Here is an 18,919-nt window from a genome sequence, read left to right on the forward strand (position 1 = left end):
TTTAGATTTTACTGTGTGGAATGATTGCTTATTCTGTAATACCTTTTACTTGAATTTAAGGCACTAAGAACTTTAAAATTCTGAGACGTGAAAAGAAATGAAATAGGGCTACCAATTACCGTTGTTGAAATTTTCACTGTCATTCTTCCCAGTTTTCTGAGAACAGTCAGCAATAATGTGAATTGTGGCTATGTAAACACCAGAAAATCTGAGACTTGTATTGCTCACTGAGATTACTCAAAAGGTGCAATCTCTCAGTTGAAGAAAACCACAAATGTATATTTACGAAAGACATTTCACACGTAAAGAAGCATTCTTATAAACCCTACAGTAAAATCCCAAAGGTGAATTAAAGCCTTAGACCAGTTTCTTTTCTTCCCCACCAACTTTACTGAGAGACAACTGACACACAATATTGTGTAAACTTCAGGCATACAATGTGATGATCTGATATGCATAGAAGCTGTAAAACAATGATCACAGTGATAGCATTATTATCAGTTAAATCCATCTACTTCTAGATAAGAGCTACTGAATGCCAGAATACTGCTACTTTTACCCACTATAAAAGTCGCTGCTTAGTATTTCCAAGCTCACCTTCACTTTAATAATTTTGCTCTTGAAGTTGTTGAGGACGACAACAACTTCATCAGCATCGGGAGGAGAATCTGTGCCATCATGGCTTCAAGAGAAAACAAAGGGAAAGAGTAAGGCAGATGTTATAAATCACAATTCTTGAAATGCAGTAAGGAGTCTGATATCAAAATGCCATATTTGTCCATCATCTTTATCATAAAGGAGTTTTCCAGAACAAATTATTTTCCCGCAAACCGTAGCAAGTCCCTTCAAATACACAGAAGCACTTGTCAGAATCTCTATCCTTCAAACATTGAGCATTCCAATCAGTCACAGCCCAGACTTTCTTCTTGGGTCTCCCCTTTAAATTACCTTTCAGAGAGTGAGAGGCTCCCAGTGCTGGTGCACTTAACACCTGTATTTACTAAGTCTGAGCCATGTTCACCACCAGCAATAAAGGAGTGCCCAGGGACATGAGCCACTGAACCATCACTGGAAACACATCACTTCTACTCTTTCATGGACAGGTGACAAAGCATGGCTCTACTTCAGAGTTCTGTAAAGTTGTCTACTCTATCCTTCTGCCTGGAGGTACACAATCAGCCAAGTCTAGGCCCTGTAACTCCATCTGGGGCCCATACTCTGGAGGAAGAACTATAAAAAGCTATTTTCAGGCAGATCTGGGGCAGAAGAAGAAAAACTTTAAATTAAAAATAAAATATCCCCAGTCAATTGTAATGCCTAGAATTTCCAGGTACCAATTTTCAAGATGTTAAGTGCAGAAAGCCACGATAAAATATAAATTCACTGCATTCACTGTCATCCCACAGAGAGCAGAGTTCTCAGGAAAGGTAAGATTCTCATGGGGGAGCATGAAACGCTCCAGAGACTAGGAATATCCAAGAGGAAGGGAGGTCTAGACAGGAGGAAGAAAGGAGGTCTCCACACTCCAAGAGAAGGGGAAAGAATGGCTAGGGAAAGGGCACACAGAAGGCAGAAGGGACAAGGTTCAAAAGAACAAGTAAACTTATGACAGGATTAAATTCTGCAAAACCATATGTGGAGAAAACATTACTTAGAGGAATGGTATTTACAAAGAATACGTTATTATAATAGCTTCAAGAATCCACACAGCTTTCACAAATGTCGGGTAAGATCTTCTAGAACTAAGATGACACAACAAGAGGGTGTTTTAAGTACAGTCTAATGGAAATCCCTCCCTAAAAAATTGACACAAAGTCTCTTCACAGAGCTTAAAACTAATTTAAATTGTGTTTAGCAAAATTCAGATTACACTTTTTTAAAAGGCTATGTAATTTTTTTTAAACTAATAGCCATTTATAGCAAACCTAAAGGCAGAACCCTGGCTACTGAGGAAATGCTCTGGAAGTACTTCCTTACTACCACAGACCAGGAAAGCCAGCGCTGGCACCCAGATTTCACAGTCACACCTTCCACATGCTGTGCATCTGCGACTCACCCAGCGTGGAGAAATACACTGTCTAGGTAAAAAAGTTTAACTGTTCGTCATTTCTTTTCTCTTTTTTCAAAAGGACTCAATTTCTCATCTACATATGGTTTTCATCGCAGTGACAGAATGATCTGATTTGGAGATACCACTAGCACAAGGGAAAGACTAAAGAGTGAAACTTAACTATACTTATTACTGTTTATACCACTTATTAAGTAATCATACCCTGCCAATTCTTTTATACTCAATTTCCCAGAGAAACATTGTTTCATCACACATAAATTAAATTCTTATTCCCTGGCTAACTGCCAGTGTAGAACTCAATTCAAGCTGATTCTCTGCAAAATGTTCTGGAAAAAAAAAAAAAAAAAAAGCACCTCCATCACTTAATCTTACCTGTATATTCTATAAATATCTTCAGAACGACCCTTCCTTAATCTGAGAATCCAAGCTCCTGGGTTGGCCTTTAACTGAAAGTAGCCCTAGGGTAAGAAGAAAGACAAATTTTAGTTCTCATCAAAATGCTATTTCTGAGGAACAGTTACTTCCTTTTCTGAAGTATCAGTCACTTATATTTTATGTGTCATGTATGAAGAAGCTACAAAGCTCCAAAGCCAAGAAAAATGCTGTCAGCTCATAAGCTATGCATTTGCAGGGGCCAATTTGATTAGAGCAGAACATTCAGAATATGCTAGCATTTTTTTTAGGCTGACATATAATTCCAATGTATAAATTTAAGTAAACTTATGATTTTTATATTGACCAAACTGTCAATTATGAACTTTAATCCCACTTATGTTCAGAATGCAAACTGCTCCATCATAAATCATACTGCCCAAATTAGCATGACTCAATACCACCATGTGATGTACTGATGATTATTTACCAGATTGGCCATAACAATGGTATCCACAATGACTGGGTTGGCCGAAGTTCCTAATGTAAACTGCAGTCCTCGTGGGGGCTGGCCTGTGGTAATGTCATAGCAGTGACCTTCTAGTAAGAGGTACTCCAGTTCATACTCAGCGGCCACTATACTATCCACCTGCAATAGCAGAATTAAATCACTTGAAAACTACTTGGCAATAAAAAGAAACAAACTATTGACACATGCAACAACATGGATTTCAAATGCACTGTGCAAAGTGAACAAAGCCAGACATAAAGGGCTGCATACTCTATGGTCATATTTCTAAGAAATTCATGGACAGGCAAAACTATAGTGGCAGGAAAGGGAGGGGACTGCCTGCAAAGGGGCACAAGAGAACTTTCTGGGGCGATGGAAATGCTCTGTATCTTGACTGTGCTGGTGGTCAACAACTGTTTACAATGTTCAAAACTCAGATGGGCTGGAAAGAGGAAAAAAAACACAATAAGGAGGTTTTTGTACAGATGAGAGGATAAGACTGCCATCCCGGAAGGTAGTATTGGAAAAAGCATATTAAAAAAAAAAAAAAAAACCTGCCAAAAGAATGAACAGATGTAAAAGCTAAATAATAAAGAAAACAGAAAAGAATACTACCAGGACTAACTTCCATGAGAAAATGAAAAAATAATGAGAAACAGTGAGAAACCGCAGAGAAAAAATGTAAATTTATCTTGGCCTTTAGGATATAGCTGAAAAGACTGCTATTTTTTTTTTAATTTTTTAAAAAATATTTTTTTGAGAGGGAGAGAGAGAGCAAGCACAAGCAGGGGAGGGGCAGCGAGAGAGGAAAACACAGAATCCAAAGCAGGCTCCAGGCTCTGAGCTGTCAGCACAGAGCCCAATGCCAGGCTCGAACTCACAAACTGCAAGATCATGACCTGAGCCGAAGTCGGACGCTTAACCAACTGAGCCACTCTGGTGCCCCAAAATACTGCTGTTCTAAATCCAAATATCCAAATGTATTTGAGGGCTCCATAATGGCATAAAATTCATGTTCCACACCAACTGCCTAAATTAATACTGATACCTTGCAGAATATATAATATAATTGCAAGGTCTTGGGACAGCCTGGCTTTGGCTGATGAAAGGATTTTTTTTATCCCAAGCTGGTTCAGACTTGGCTCTGTCATCCTATCTAATGCTAATAACACACTATTTGGAGCTTAATGTTACTGCTACACTAAATTCTAAAAGTTTAATAAGGAAAGCTAAGGAGTACACCTCCATGAAAGCACCAAGTCCTAGGCTCTGTGTGTTTAGTGGATACAGAGAAACCAGAGAAAGTCTAGGAAAGAACAGCAAAAATTCTAAGGACATGGAAGAGAGCTACTCTGCATCTGTTCTGTGCCTACTTGCACTGCTCTTTAGTGCTTTTTGTGGCCATTTTATAATCTCCTCAGCAAAAGTTCATTCTTCAAGGGCAACAACTCCACTTCCTGTTTGTTATAAATATGGTAGACAAGTTTGAGGCAGGGAATAAGGCAAGTGTGTACACAACACTCACCCCTAACTTAGCACCTGAGGGATTCTTCTTCACTCTAATGATAAGAGGGCTGAGAATTTCTCTAATAACTACCTTCAAGTTCCTGTTCTCCCAATTCTGAAGAAGACAGAATGCACAAACAGGCTTCAATTGTAGAATATATTTAGGGTAGACACAGAGACAGATGTCTTAGAAAGGAAGGAGGCCCTGAATTGCTGTAAGCTCCTTGTAAGTAAAGACCATATGTTTTGATTCCTTTGTTAATACACTCTGAACTAGGTACAGAGAGTGAGGGCTATGAAGAGACATCAGCAAACAACTCTTGTGAGCTCTCGGTCTTTGAAAATGGACTGGGGGAAAAGGACCACTTACCTTAAGTTATATGAAAATGAGTGAAAAAAAGAACAGAAAAACAGAAAAATCACCAAAGCCAAAAGCTGGTTCTTCAAAAATATCAACAAACTGACAAACTTTTAGTGAGACTGACCACAAAAAAAGAGAGGAAGAGCCAACTCACTGTAAGAAAATGCTATAACCAACTGTAAGCCAACAAGCTGTAACCTAGATAAAAGGGATAAATTCCTGAGACACAAAACTGACTTAAGATAGAAAATCTAAACAAATCCACAAAAAGAGACTGAACTGGTAACTTAAATATTTCCCAATTAGGCAAGAAAATTTAAAAGACATCTTGTTTGGAAAGAAAAAAATAAAACTACCTCTATTTGCAGATGACATGATCTTTTATAGGATTGTATACTAAGAACTAAAAAACACTGTTAAAAGAAATTAAAGACCTAAATAAATGGAAAGACATCCCATGTTCATAGATCAGAACACTTAATGTTAAGATGGTAATATTCTTCAAATTGATCTAGGAATTTAATGCACTCTCTATCAAAATCCCAACAGCCTTTTCTACAGATATTAACAAGCTGATTCCAAAATGCAAAGAACCGAAAACAGTCAAAACTATTTTGAAAATGAGGAATAAAATTGGAAAACTCACTTACCAATTTCAAAACTCACAACAAAGCTACAATAAGACAAGTGTGGCCTAAGGACAGACACACAAATCAAGGAAATAGATCTGAGAGTCCAGAATTGAATTCATATTTAGGGCTAACAGATATCTGGCTAAGGTACCAAGACTATTCATTGGAGACAGAACAGTCTTTTCAACAAACCGGTGCTGTGACAAATGGATATTCACACGCAAAGAATAAAGCTATAACCGTACTTCACATCACATACAAAAATTAACTCAAAATGAATAAAAGACCTCAATGTAAGAGTTTAAAACTTTGAAAGTCTTATAAGAAAACACAGGAATAAATCTTTGTGACCTGGGGTTAAACGTTGGTTTCTTAGGTATACGACCAAAAGCAAAAGCAACAAAAGAAAAGGTCATTTAGATTTCATTGAGATTAGAAATATTTGTGCTTCAGAGGACATTTTCCAGAAAGTGAGATAGCTAAGAAAATGAAAGAGATTATTTACCAACCATATATTTGATAAGGGACTTGTTTCCAGAATATACAAAGAACTCTTATGACTCCCTCCACAAAATGGTAAGCAAATTTTTTTAAATAGGCAAAGGATTTAAACAGACATTTCTCCCCAAAGATGATATACAAATAGCCAATATACACATGAAAAAATGTTCAACATCATGGGCAGGAATGGAAAATGGTGCAGTCACCCTTGGAAAACAGTCTGGCAATCCCTCAAACAATTACACGTAGAATTACCATATGATCCACCAATTCTAAGAGAAATAAAAGCACATCTACAAAAACTTGGGACATGAATGTTCTCAGCGGCACTATTTATAATAGCCAAAAAGTGGAAACAACCCAAATGTCTATCAATGAATGGATAAATAGAACATGGTATGTCCATACAGTATTACCTGGCAATAAAAAAGAATTAAATACTAATACATGCCACAACATTGATGAATCCTGAAAATAATAATTTAAAGTGAAAGAAGCCAGTCACAAAAATGTACGATTCTCTTTAGATGAAAAGTCAGAACAGGCAAATCCATAGAGATAGAATGTAGATTAGTGGTGGCCAGGGGTCAGGGGGCATGGGAAATGACTGCTAATGGGTATGGAGTTTCTATCTAGCGGTGATGACTGCAAAATTTGTGAATATTCTAAACCTACTGAACTATATATACTTTAAAAGGGTAAATTTTATGATATGTGAAAAAATCTCAATGAAGCTGTTAAAAATACAATCACACATGAACACGGACATCTCAGAGTCCTGCCTGACTGAGATCCAGTCTGTTCAGTCAGAAACTACCACCACTTCTTAAAAAAAAGTTGTACACATGATTATATACATAGAAGCAATGATATTCTTACCTCTTCTAAATAAATATTATCAAGATCATATGGTGTTCTGACAGACTCCACCATCCAACTCTCAGGTGTATTCAAATTCAGGGTGAACAGAGGAGACTGTGGCATATCCAAAAATTTTGCTATTGGACCCTTAGCAAAGCTATTGTCTGGAGTGAAAGAAATTTCTGGTTCTAAGACGTAACGGTAAAAGCTGAAATTGGAAAGAAAAAAAAATTGAGCCTTTTTAATATACCCACAGTCCTTAGGTTCCCAGGCATCCACACAAATCAAAACAAACTATATTTGGAAAGGTAGCCCCCCACACTGGGAAAAGTGTTTCCAAAACCATCTCTTGACCTAATTATGCCTCCTGTGGTTGTTGCAGATGCAAGATAAGGGCATGAGGGACAGAAATGAGAGGAAAGGTCATTCTTTCTGGGACTGCTAAGGGTGGCTGCTGTTAGAGGCACAAGATTTCCTAAGCACATGTTTCCCTTCAATGAGAAAAACACTTATTTTTTCTCTTAAACACAAAGTCCTAAATGGTGACTGGGTTCTCAGATGGGCCCTGGAAACACTATGCATAATAGTTTAAACATTTCTCCTGTTCAAGGACAACAGTGGAAGCTGAGAGCCATTGAGTGACTTTGAAACAATATCTGAATTCACTTAGAATGTAATTTATAAAACACAGCACATTTACATATAAGGAATTTCCCACAGACCCAGAAGGTGCTACCCTATTACTATTAACTGCTTTTTATATAATTTTTTTCATAAATGACCATTCCAAGGTTTAGACAACACACAGCTAAGCCTGCCCTCCTCAAGACACATGCAAATGGACCTCACCAAGTTTCCTCTGACAAATATACCACAACTTGAAATAATTCTGCTCCACTTTTAAGATAAAAAAAGACAGGCAAGTTTCTTCTTGCACCACAGCACATTTTTTTAACTATGTAAATTTAATAGCTACATTGATCCAAATGTTTAAAATTAAACAATGACATAATTCTGAGAGAGGGATGGAGGCAGGGAAGAAGGAAGGAAGGAAGGAAGGAAGGAAGAAAGGAAGGAAGGAAGGAAGGAGGAAGGCAAGAAGGAAGGAAGGAAGGAAGGAAGGAAGGAAGGAAAGAAGGAAGGAGGAAGGAAGGAAGGAAAGAGGAAGGCAGGCAGGTAGGTAAGGCAAGGCAAGGCAGGCAGGCAGGCAGGAAGGAAGAAAAGAAGGAAAGGCAGGAAGGAAGGAGGAAGGAAGGAAAGAAGAAGGAAGGAAGCAAAGGCAGGAAGGAAAGAAGGAAAGGCAGGAAGGAAAGAAGGAAAGGCAGGCAGGCACACACGGTAGCTTGGGTTAACGCCACCTAAATGCTTCCATGCCCATGCTAAGTTCTCAGAACTTCTGATTAAAGCAGAAATTTAGCAAAACTAAACATTCAGTAAATGATCTTTTCAAACATGAAGTCCAGCTATAAGCCCATTTGATCCTTAACACGCAATACCAGCTTTCAGATTTAGTACCACATTTTCAACTGATTTCTTAAAGAGCTTTGTTTTACCTTTTTAAAGGCATGTCAGAAAGTTTTGACTGGCAGTTCATAAACACTCTTAAATTCATGTTGATCAGCTGGGTTAAAACCTAAAAGTGCAAACAAGAGACAAAACACATTTTCCTATAGGGAAACTAAATGATATTTGAGACAAAATATTTACATTTTCTCTTCAGAAATTTATCACTCTGACACTGAGTTGAGAGAACACCTCTTAATATCTCAAGAAAGACAGAAAGAGAATAATAGTCTGCAATGGAGAAATTTCTGGAAATCACAACTCTGGGGCACAATCTAAATCACACATACGTTTCATTTGGCAAAAACATAGCAAGTGGGCTACTGCAAATTACTGTTCCCCATGTGTTGAGGCAACTGATGGATAATGGAGAGCTGTCTACAGAAGGAAAATTTTAAAATTTTTCTAATGTTTATTTATTTTTGAGAGAGAGAGAGACAGAGCATGAACAGGGAAGGGACGCAGAGAGAGGGAGACACAGAATCTGAAGCAGGCTCCAGGCTCTGAGCTGTCAGTACAGAGCCCGACGCAGGGGTCAAACCCATGAACTGTGAGATCATGACCTGAACTGAAGTCAGGTGCTTAACCAACTGAGCCACCCAGGCACCCCTACACAAGGAAAACTTTAAAGGTTCATCAGTGCAGTTTACATACTACAGTGAGAAAAATGCATATATATACACACACCCACAAAAAGGTTAGCTGATTACACATCAATAAAACTTTACCTTAAAAAAGAAATACAACTCAAAAAAAAAAAAAAATGTTGAAGCAACTGTATTTTTGGCAGAGCTCCTAAATTTTCTTAAAACTGTAGTATCATATACAAATGTACAAGACATGCTACAATTTTTAAATTGCTAGTTTTAAAAAAGGAAAATGATAAAGCAACATTCATTTATCTTTTTACCTCTTATTCCTTACAAATCAAAACATGGCATAAATAAAGTTAATTAAAAGACATCTTGCTCTGGGGCGCCTGTGTGGCTCAGCTGGTTAAGCATCCAACTTTGGCTCAGGTCATAATCTCACAGTTCGTGAGTTCAAGCCCCATGTCGGGCTCTGTGCTGACAGCTCAGAGCCTGGAGCCTGCTATGGATTCTCTGTCTCCCTCTCTGTCTCTGCACATTCCCTACTTGTGCTCTCTCTCTGTCTCAAAAATAAATAAACATTAAAGAAAAAAAAAAAGACATCTTGCTCTAAATAGGATTTTTTTTTTTAAGTACATGAGGAAACCAACCAAACTTGTACCAACATCCTAAGGTTAGAAGGATGTTTCCAGAGCCACTACCAATTTGTATGAAGACACTTGCTCTGCCATGATGCCCTGTGGCATTTTCCAATGCCCTGTGAAGATAACTACGGGAACAATAAGACTCTCAGAGAGTCACAGGACCTGTGACCACTTCAGATAGAGATGAGAACAGCCTCGGAAGCCATGCCTACCAAGAGCAACGGGGCAAGTCTCTGTGCTTCTCTGGTGACAGGGTCAATGACAGCCACGACGTCAAAGTACGTCTCCCCTTCTTTCGGCCTCATTTTAATTGCACTACAGAGATCAAAAAGACAAAATGTGAATCTCATGGAAAACAGGAAACAAAGTTAACTTTGTCTTTTTAAGGCCAACATAAGCTATCAGCCCTCTCAGCATTTCCAAAAACACTTTAGATCTAAAACAATAAGGCTACATGGTGGTTAACTCTGTTATTACATCTACCTCAAAGTTTGCAAAATCTGAAGATTCAAATTCACTCAAAATGAACCAAAAGATATGTGTTAATAGAAGAAAACCAGCTTGAAATTGTATTTAACCGAAAACTGCTAAAAGCTGATGTTTGTTTTTGACAATTACAAACATGCCAATATTTTTTTCTTGACAAGAAGGGTATGAGGAGAGAAGAAATAACGGATTTTTTAAATACAAAGAACATTACAGAAAACTTGTGAGAGAAAAAAGAAAGAAGCATAAAATCTTGCCACCCCAACCCAACCATTCTGTGGCATTTTTCTCTGTAGACCTTCTCAAATGCCTGTATAAAGATAGTAGCAATTTTATAACAATTTCCTTCCTTCCCCCACCACCTTATGATTTTTCCATACTGTTACACATCAAATATCCTGAATAGGAAAAAATCTTCTATTTACCCTGTGAATCTGCCATGTTTACCCAAGCTATTTCTTATTGCTGGACATTTAGATGACTTGCAGCCTGTAACTTCGTACATACACTTTTTTTCACACTGGAAATTTTGTTAGGGTGAACAAAGTCCTAGACATGAGATTACTGAGTCACAGGACACAAATATTTTTCTGGATGGGGTGTCTGGGTGGCTCAGTCGGTTGAGCATCTGACTTTAGCTCATGTCATGATCTCACGGTTCGTGGGTTCAAGCCCCGTATCAGGCTCTGTACTGACAGCTCAGAGCCTGGAGCCTGCTTCAGATTCTGTGTCTCCCTCTCTCTGCCCCTGCCTCACTCGACTCTATATCTCTCTCAAAAATAAACAAACATTAAAAAAAAAAAAAAAAAAAGAATATTGCCAGTTTTCTCATTTAAAAATTAGCAAAATTCAGGGCACCTGGGTGGCTCAGTTGGTTAAGCGTCCAACTTCGGCTCAAGTCATGATCTCACGGTTCATGAGTTCGAGCCCCACGTCGGGCTCTTTGCTGACAGCTCAGAGCCTAGAGCCTGCTTTGGATTCTGTGTCTCCCTCTCTCTCTCTGCCCCTCCCCCACTCGTGTCTTCTGTCTCTCAAAAATGAATAAACGTTAAAGAAAATAAAAAATTATTTTTCTGGATAATATGTACTGTTAATCACAAGTTCAGAAGAATTAAGCCAATTTACAAGGATATTAAGTTATACATATTTTGTCTTAATAAGTAAAAAACAGCAGCTGGTTAGATTGCAATTTGTACCCCCAAGATTTCTGGGGGAGAACCTGCATCTTCCCATCTGTGGTTTCCAGCTACACAGCCTCCCTATGAAGTCACATTGACTTAGATGACTTAAAAGGAGCAAGAACTTCTGATACATTTTGAAAAGGAATAAAGGTGAAAGAATTCCAAAACACATCCAATTTTCCAAAATCTTAACTGGTCAAATCAGTGCCTATCTTTGTGCTGAACAATGTTTTAATGTAGTTCCGGCGCTAACCACTACTATTCTGTGCAAGAATATTTACCCAGTGGGAGGAAAACAAAAGTACAAAATAAAATGTTAACTAAAAAAACCGTGTAAGTATAGTTTAAATGGTGATGAAGGTTATTTCAAATCCTAACAGCTTTGGAAATAACCATCGGAACAGCTTTGTGCCTGTATCAAAGCAGATGATTTCAATTTTTGACAAAATTAACAATTTCAGCCGCCAATAATTATTCTAAAATAACTGTTTTTGTTTTTTTTTTTTTTAACTCTAATACAGCTGTTCTCAAAATGTGGCTCCAGACCAGCAGCACCAGCTTCAGAAATCATCTGGTTTCTAACAGATTCTCCATTCTAGCCTGGATCAAACAGTCCAGTCAGATTTGATCCCCACAAGGACTGGATATCAGAAAGCATGGGTCAACTAAACCAAAGTCCAATCTACCCCAGACTAATTAAATTAGAATCATAAAGGAGCAGGAAGCAGGCATCTGTATCTAAAACCTCTAAGGTTTTAGTGGTATATCTAGATATATCAAGATATATAACCTGCCTGGCTACATATATCAACTGTAGAGGTTCTTTCTAAAGACAAGTTGGGGCGCCTGGGTGGCTCAGTCGGTTGAGCGCCGACTTCGGCTCAGGTCACGATCTCGCGGTCCGTGAGTTCGAGCCCTGCATCGGGCGCCTGTGCTGACAGCTCAGAGCCCGGAGCCTGTTTCAGATTCTGTGTCTGCCTCTCTCTGACCCTCCCCATTCATGCTCTGTCTCTCTCTGTCTCAAAAATAAATAAACGTTAAAAAAAAATTAAAAAAATAAAGACAAGTTAATCTTAAGTCTAATCATGAGAAAACAACCCAGACTATGGGACATTCCACAAAATAATTGGCCTGGACTGTTAGAAAAAAGGGTCATAAGAGACAAAAAAACAAAAAAACAACAACAAAAAATAAAATAAAAACAAAAAGCAGGGAACAGTTCTGGATTTAAGGAGACTACAGAGACACACAGCAAAGGACTGCAATGTGTGATCTGGACCAAATCAAAGAACAAAACCATTTTCAAAGGTCATTACAGGGGCCTTAGAGAAATGTGAATAGGACTGTGTGCTACTTACTATCACCGTATCAAGGCTAAATCTCTGAAATATGCTAATGGTTGAGATACCCCAAGTGTTCAGGAGACACATGCTGAGGAATTCAGACATGATGTGTAATGATGTCTGAAACGGACCTTCAAATGGTTCAGGAAAAATGTGAGTGCGTGTATGCTTGTACACAAACATATACATTGTATATACTATACATACATACACGACCCAAGGTAGATGACAGATAAATGTGGCACAATGTTAACAACCAGTGAACCCAGGTTGAAGATATTTGGGTGTTCACTGTAATAATCTTTCAACTATTCAGCAGCTTTGAAACTTTTCAAATAAAAAACTAAAAAAAAACAAAAGGCAAGAACTTCATAATACTAAACTTATTTTTATTTTATTGAAAACAAAACCATTTTCAGTAAAAGATGAACGATACAAGTGTTCTAACAACCTGCATTTATTCTTATCAGAAAATTACAACTGATCTGTCATTAAATGCTTTCTGTTTTCTAAAAGGGTACTGTCTAAATAAATTTCAGATTTAGAAATAAACATCAGTGTTTATGCAACCAAGATCCCTTTATGAATTCTGCATATGAAAATGCATATATATGAAAAATACACAGTGGACAAATTTGCCATTCCAGTAAGAACTATGTACACACTTCACACGGAAAAATAAAGGAGATGAGATACAGGCAACCTTAAGAGTTTATTCAAGAACATGCATGAATTCACCATTAACTCTGTACCTATGTCTGTCTTCAAAAAACTGGTACTCGATTCTTGCATCTCCTTTTGGTTGAGCCGACAGGAGGGCATCCACCTTCATGACCAAGTCACTTGCCCTGAAAGACATGGATGGTGAAGATTGAGCATCTCTTTAACCGAAGGTTTTTCCAATTATTGCTGAACATGATATAATCAGCCTAAGTGAATACCAACAAGACGGTTTGAAGAATGTACGAACTTTTTACCAACAAGCATGCATGAGAAAAAGTACGATTTTGTAACTGAGTAGTTTCATAACCTTGAAAGAAGACACCGATTTGCCCATATGTGAAATGGGGATAGTAGTACCTACTTGGTATGGCTCTTGTAAACATTGCACCAGCTAAACAGAAAGCACCAAGCTCAGGGCCCATCCCGTAACAGACTGTCAGTTTGTGGTATTTACCTTCTCCCTCACCCACTGCTAAATACCTCTAATAGTTTTTATGATTATTAGAATAATAATTCACTGGAAAAAATTCAGAAAAAAATGAGAAAACAGATATACATACAATGCCCTTATCAACAGTTAAGCACTGATGACATTTTGGTTCATAATTCTTCTATATTTTTAAACATATATAAATACATATATAATCATAAGTGGGATTATATTATTTAGTAACCTGCTTCTTCATTTAACAATATATTGCAAACATATACTACAAACATATTTTTGTTAGTTAATAAACACAGGGTGCATCAATATTTTCACTAATATGTTTATGGATAGGTCATAATCACCAACTGGCTAGTGAACATCCAGGTTGCTTCCTATTTCACTATTACAATCAAAGCTGCAGTAAACAATGTAGAAAAGTATTTCTGCTTTCCGTGACCCTTCTAAAGTTGATTTCTAACTAAGGAAGATCTTGAACTAAATCAGGAGACTTATAAAAAAGGTCAAATCTGCTGAACCAAGCACTGAATTCTAAGAATTCTAAAAAACACCTGTAACTATCTGAACTGGAATCAAGCCTATACATTTTCTCACTGAACCAAACAGCTATATCAAACTACCTCTCTGGTACTTCTCACTACTGACTCTGAATACATATAATCCAGGCCACTTGTTTCCTGTGATGTGTCAACACTGTCAAAAAACACGCCAAGACACTTGGCTGAGCAGGCAAACAACAAACTCCCCTAAAAGTTCACAAAGCACCCTGATCAAACAGCCCAGAGCTGAGCTTCAGAAAGCTAAGGATGGCCTTGTGGCTGCAGGTCTAGGCCATGAGTGAAAGCTGTGGCTGTCAAAGCGGGCCACTCCAAGGTGGCGCAGCTATGGCACTACTGAAAGCCCTAGGCAAGCAAGGTAATTCTGAGAGCCCGAATAGTTTTAGCTTATCTTTAGGTAGCCCTGGGACTACCTTATTTCCCTCAATCCACCTAGGAGAGACCCAGAGCCACTTCTCTTTAGTAAAAGGCAAGTCTCTGGTGCACAGTCTGGCAATCATGTAGTCCACAAAGACTTCACAGAGAGAGGGAGTGGTCCAAGGGCACACCACACCAAGCCTATGCCCGTGACATGATGGCTTCGAGACATGGGAACACCTCCTAGCCTACATCAGAGAAGTGTTTCATAGGCCAGAACAAGGGGTATCACTGAAGAGCCACTGAGGTAGAAGGAAACCTCCTTATCTGTAGCCCCACTACTGACTGAGATGAAAAAAGACTCCTTCCCCTATCACACAAGGCTTGGCAAAGGGACTACTCTGGCAGCTATCGAGGTCAGTTCTTCATTAAGACATGTATCTTAAACCCTGTGGCATGAGGGTATATGAAAGAGATGAAGAAAAAAAACAGAACTTTTAAATTGCGTATCCTCCAACTACTCATCAAAGAACACTACAAATGAGTGAAAATACAACTCACAGAATGGGACAAAATATCTGCATCTCATCTATCTATAAAAGATCAATAGCCCAAATATTTACATATTTCCACAGAACTCCTATAACTCAATAATAAAAAAACACAATTAAAAATGTGCAAAGTAGGGGCACTTGGCTGGCTCAGTGGGCATGAAAGTCTTGATCTCTGGGTTGTGAGCTGGAGCCCCACACTGGGCAGAGAGATTACTTAAAAAAAACAAGGTACAAAGCACTGAATGGATATTTTTCCAAAGATATTCAGATGTCATCACTAATTGTCAGGGAAGTGCAAATCAAACCACAAAGAGATACCCCTTCAGATCCATTAGAGTATTACCAAAAAACCCCAAAAAATAACAAGTATTGATGAGGATGTGGAGAAATTGGAACCCTTACACATTACTGATGAGAAAGTAAAATGGTACGTCCTCTGTGGGAAAACATGATGGTTCCTCAAAAAATTAAACATAAAATATATCCCTCCTACTACATTCATTTAATATTTAATACAAGAACCATGTGTATATGACCTATGGGCCCTCATTATACACCAGGGACGTGGACCAGTTAAATAATTCATTTTCTTCCCATTGAGAAATAACTCATTAAAATACATTAGCTAACAAGAACACTGAAAGAATTAAAATAAATATTAAAAACCACAATAACCAATTCATCACCTATGCAGGATACAAGAGAAACAACTCATTATTCTATGCTAATAAATAAAGGAAAAGAAGCATTTAGCCTACTTTCCTTTCCTGAACAAAATAAAACAAATGAGGGAAAGTACCTCTTTACAAAAGTATTCCAAGGCTATAAACAAAAAACAAAAAACTAAAAAAAAACCCTCACCTCACCCCTCTACTTTTGCATATGTTTGAAATTTTCCACAACCAAGAAAAAACAAAACGAAGAGACCTACTTCAGTTCTTTAAATAAATTAACTTGTTTCAACAGAAGCAAAAGTAAACACCTGAACTGAAAAGCATTATTATATGTTCAAGCTGAAAATAAAACACCATGAAATAGGAAGCACGAGGAATGTTCAATTAACCCAGCCCCTATGGTATGCGCTAATTAATTTCTTCCATGGCAAAACGTACACATCTTCTTCTACCCGAAGCTGTTGAATATGGGATTTGATTTTCTGTCCTGAAGTTTTTAAGATGATATTTTCTAGGAGGTGGAAATCGTCTTGATTAAAGAGTTCACCGTCGTCCAGCGGCCCAATGATCTGTGAAGAGGAGCAGCGTAGTCAGTGCTAGAATCAGCAAGCTGTAAAGAAGCCCTCAGTGGTCATCTGGCTATCTTAGAAGCCTATCAGGGTAAAGACCCAAGACATGTATACATCTAATAAAATCAATGAAAAAGGCAAAAATTAAACCCAAATCAACTCATCCAGTTATTTATCAATTCCTCAACCACACAGAGTGTACACTTGTATACGTCACACTATTTTTACAGTCAGCAACTCTGAAGTAAAACAAAATAGCAATAAAGTTTTCATTAATTCTCACTGGATATAAATACTAAAACTAAATGCAGTGCGGTGAAGTTTTTAAGATGTTTTTAAGAGATGCAGTGTGGTGAGTGACAGACAGCAGAGATTTCACCCTCTGTGCTAAGAGTTTAAAGTTTGGTATGTCCCCCCTGGCCCCCCGAGTCTCATGTCTATGGCTTCAGATATGCATGAAAGAGTCTAAGCCTGCACCAATGAAGTTCACAGAGACTGCGCAGCTATGAACACGGTCCCCACAGGGGATGAATACTTCACAGATCAAAACTTTATCAGCTTATTCTCTGAGACACCACACTCTCGTCACTGTACACAGGACAGGACATAATAAACAGCGGGAAGGTTTTCCACAAGAACACTTGTAACAAAAGCAAGCCTCCTCTGAAATCAGGGTGCAGAAATTATCATCAGCACTGCATAAGCCCCATTCCCCTCAGGAAAAGAGTGACTGTTTGAAAAGTTAGTTTACTAGCTTCAGGGAACACCGCCAACACTGTTCACTGATCTAATTTGAGGTCAAGCTTGTCTCAGAACAAAATCCTCACCCTTCCATTGCTGATCACTGCCCTCTGTCCCTTCTTCAGCTTCAGAACATCCCTGCAGTACATGGCATGAGACAAAATGAAATCCATTTTGGAAGACTCAAAGACCTCTTTAAAAAGACTGAAATCCATGCCCTAGGAAAGTAATTGTTATTAAGGAAAAGTAATTGTTATTAAGCAAGCCATAAAAATGAATAATCATAATGAATAAATCACAAAATACTCTTTTAATGGAAAGTCAGAACAAAATTTTAATAATTAACATTATGATGTTTCAATTCTTCACTCTTCCCATTTTCCCCCACCCTCCCACTTATCAAGTAATGCTTATTTTCTGTTCCTATTCTTTTATGTGATTGCTCAACTGGCAAATTATTCATCACACCTTTATTCTGCATTTTAAAATCTTGCTAATTTCAAGTCTTTTTTCTGACTGAAACATCAAGTACACCATCATTTTGTAAGAATTTTAAAACTACAAAACAGTCCAGGGGCGCCTGGGTGGCTTAGTCAGTTGGGCGTCCGACTTCAGCTCCGGTCATGATCTCGTAGTTCGTGAGTTCGAGCCCCACGTCGGGCTCTGTGCTGATAGCTCAGAGCCTGAAGCCTGCTTCAGATTCTGTGTCTCCCTCTCTCTCTGACACTCCCCGGCTCACACTGTCTGTCTCTCTCTCAAAAATAAACATTAAAAAAAAAATTTTTTTTTTGAAAACTACAAAACAGTCCAAAAGGTAAGTAACTTACATGATGAATACATGTGGGCCTATATCAGAACACATCAAGAACACATAAACCCCTAACTTTTAAGAAACTTCAATCATTTTGCTATATAGACAAATCAAAATATTGCTCATCTTTTAAAAACTATATAAACTTATATGAATCATATAAGATATGAAATTTTATCTAAAAATATTAAAAGTAGTGAACAGAATGTGACAGAATTGTTATTTCTTGGAAAGATTCTTCCAAACTAAAAGAAATCCTCTGAAACTCAGTACTAAAATAAAAAATCCCGATCATGAACAAGATGCATCAGCCCACGGGAGTGAACTTCTGTGGAAAGTAACAGAACAAGGCAGCCCTATGCAACACACAAAGACTTACCCCAACAGAGAACCCCCCGATGTCAGCTCCTGCAGCCAAGGCCTCTGCAGTCTCCTCCTTGGCCATTTTTGTGATGAAGTTCTTAGCAGAGTTGGACGTCTGTGTTTGGAGAGCTGCCCAGATGGCTCTGGAGATCTGAGTGTTCTTATATCTTATATCTTCACTAGGATTATTGATCATGCTTATTCTAACATTGTTACTGGATTTCTATTTACAAAAGGGGAAATAAGAGTTATATGGTAGATGTTTTAAAATTAAAAAGTGGCATTAACATCAGTCATAGTCCAGTAAGTAGCAAATACAATCTCTCTTAAAAGTGGTCAGCAGTTCTCTTCTGCACACAGAATAAAATTAAAATGCTATAGCCAGGCTTTCAAACCCCTACATGAACTGGTCCCCAGCCTACCTTTCATTTCTTACCATCCCTAAAAATACAGCTCCATTACAGACCATCAGAGTCCTGTATTCCCCAAAACACTTTGTA

General features: G+C 38.0%; 1 protein-coding gene across 2 annotated transcripts in view; it reads right to left on the reverse strand.

Annotated features, from left to right (window-relative positions):
* The window catches only part of UGGT1 (UDP-glucose glycoprotein glucosyltransferase 1), a 111,267-nt gene that overhangs the window by 24,026 nt on the left and 68,322 nt on the right, over nt 1-18,919 (reverse strand). For both annotated transcript variants that reach the window (XM_042954058.1, XM_042954057.1), the window contains 10 exons: nt 18,436-18,642; nt 17,332-17,463; nt 16,374-16,504; nt 13,375-13,470; nt 9,825-9,927; nt 8,369-8,448; nt 6,834-7,023; nt 2,934-3,092; nt 2,444-2,529; nt 598-682 (listed from right to left, as the gene is read on the reverse strand). In XM_042954058.1, coding sequence (XP_042809992.1) covers nt 598-682; nt 2,444-2,529; nt 2,934-3,092; nt 6,834-7,023; nt 8,369-8,448; nt 9,825-9,927; nt 13,375-13,470; nt 16,374-16,504; nt 17,332-17,463; nt 18,436-18,642 — 1,269 coding nt within the window. The remainder of the gene's footprint in view (nt 1-597; nt 683-2,443; nt 2,530-2,933; nt 3,093-6,833; nt 7,024-8,368; nt 8,449-9,824; nt 9,928-13,374; nt 13,471-16,373; nt 16,505-17,331; nt 17,464-18,435; nt 18,643-18,919) is intronic.

The sequence above is a fragment of the Panthera leo genome, chromosome C1 (genome assembly GCF_018350215.1).
Source record: "Panthera leo isolate Ple1 chromosome C1, P.leo_Ple1_pat1.1, whole genome shotgun sequence".
In the NCBI taxonomy this organism is placed as follows: Eukaryota; Metazoa; Chordata; class Mammalia; order Carnivora; family Felidae; genus Panthera; species Panthera leo.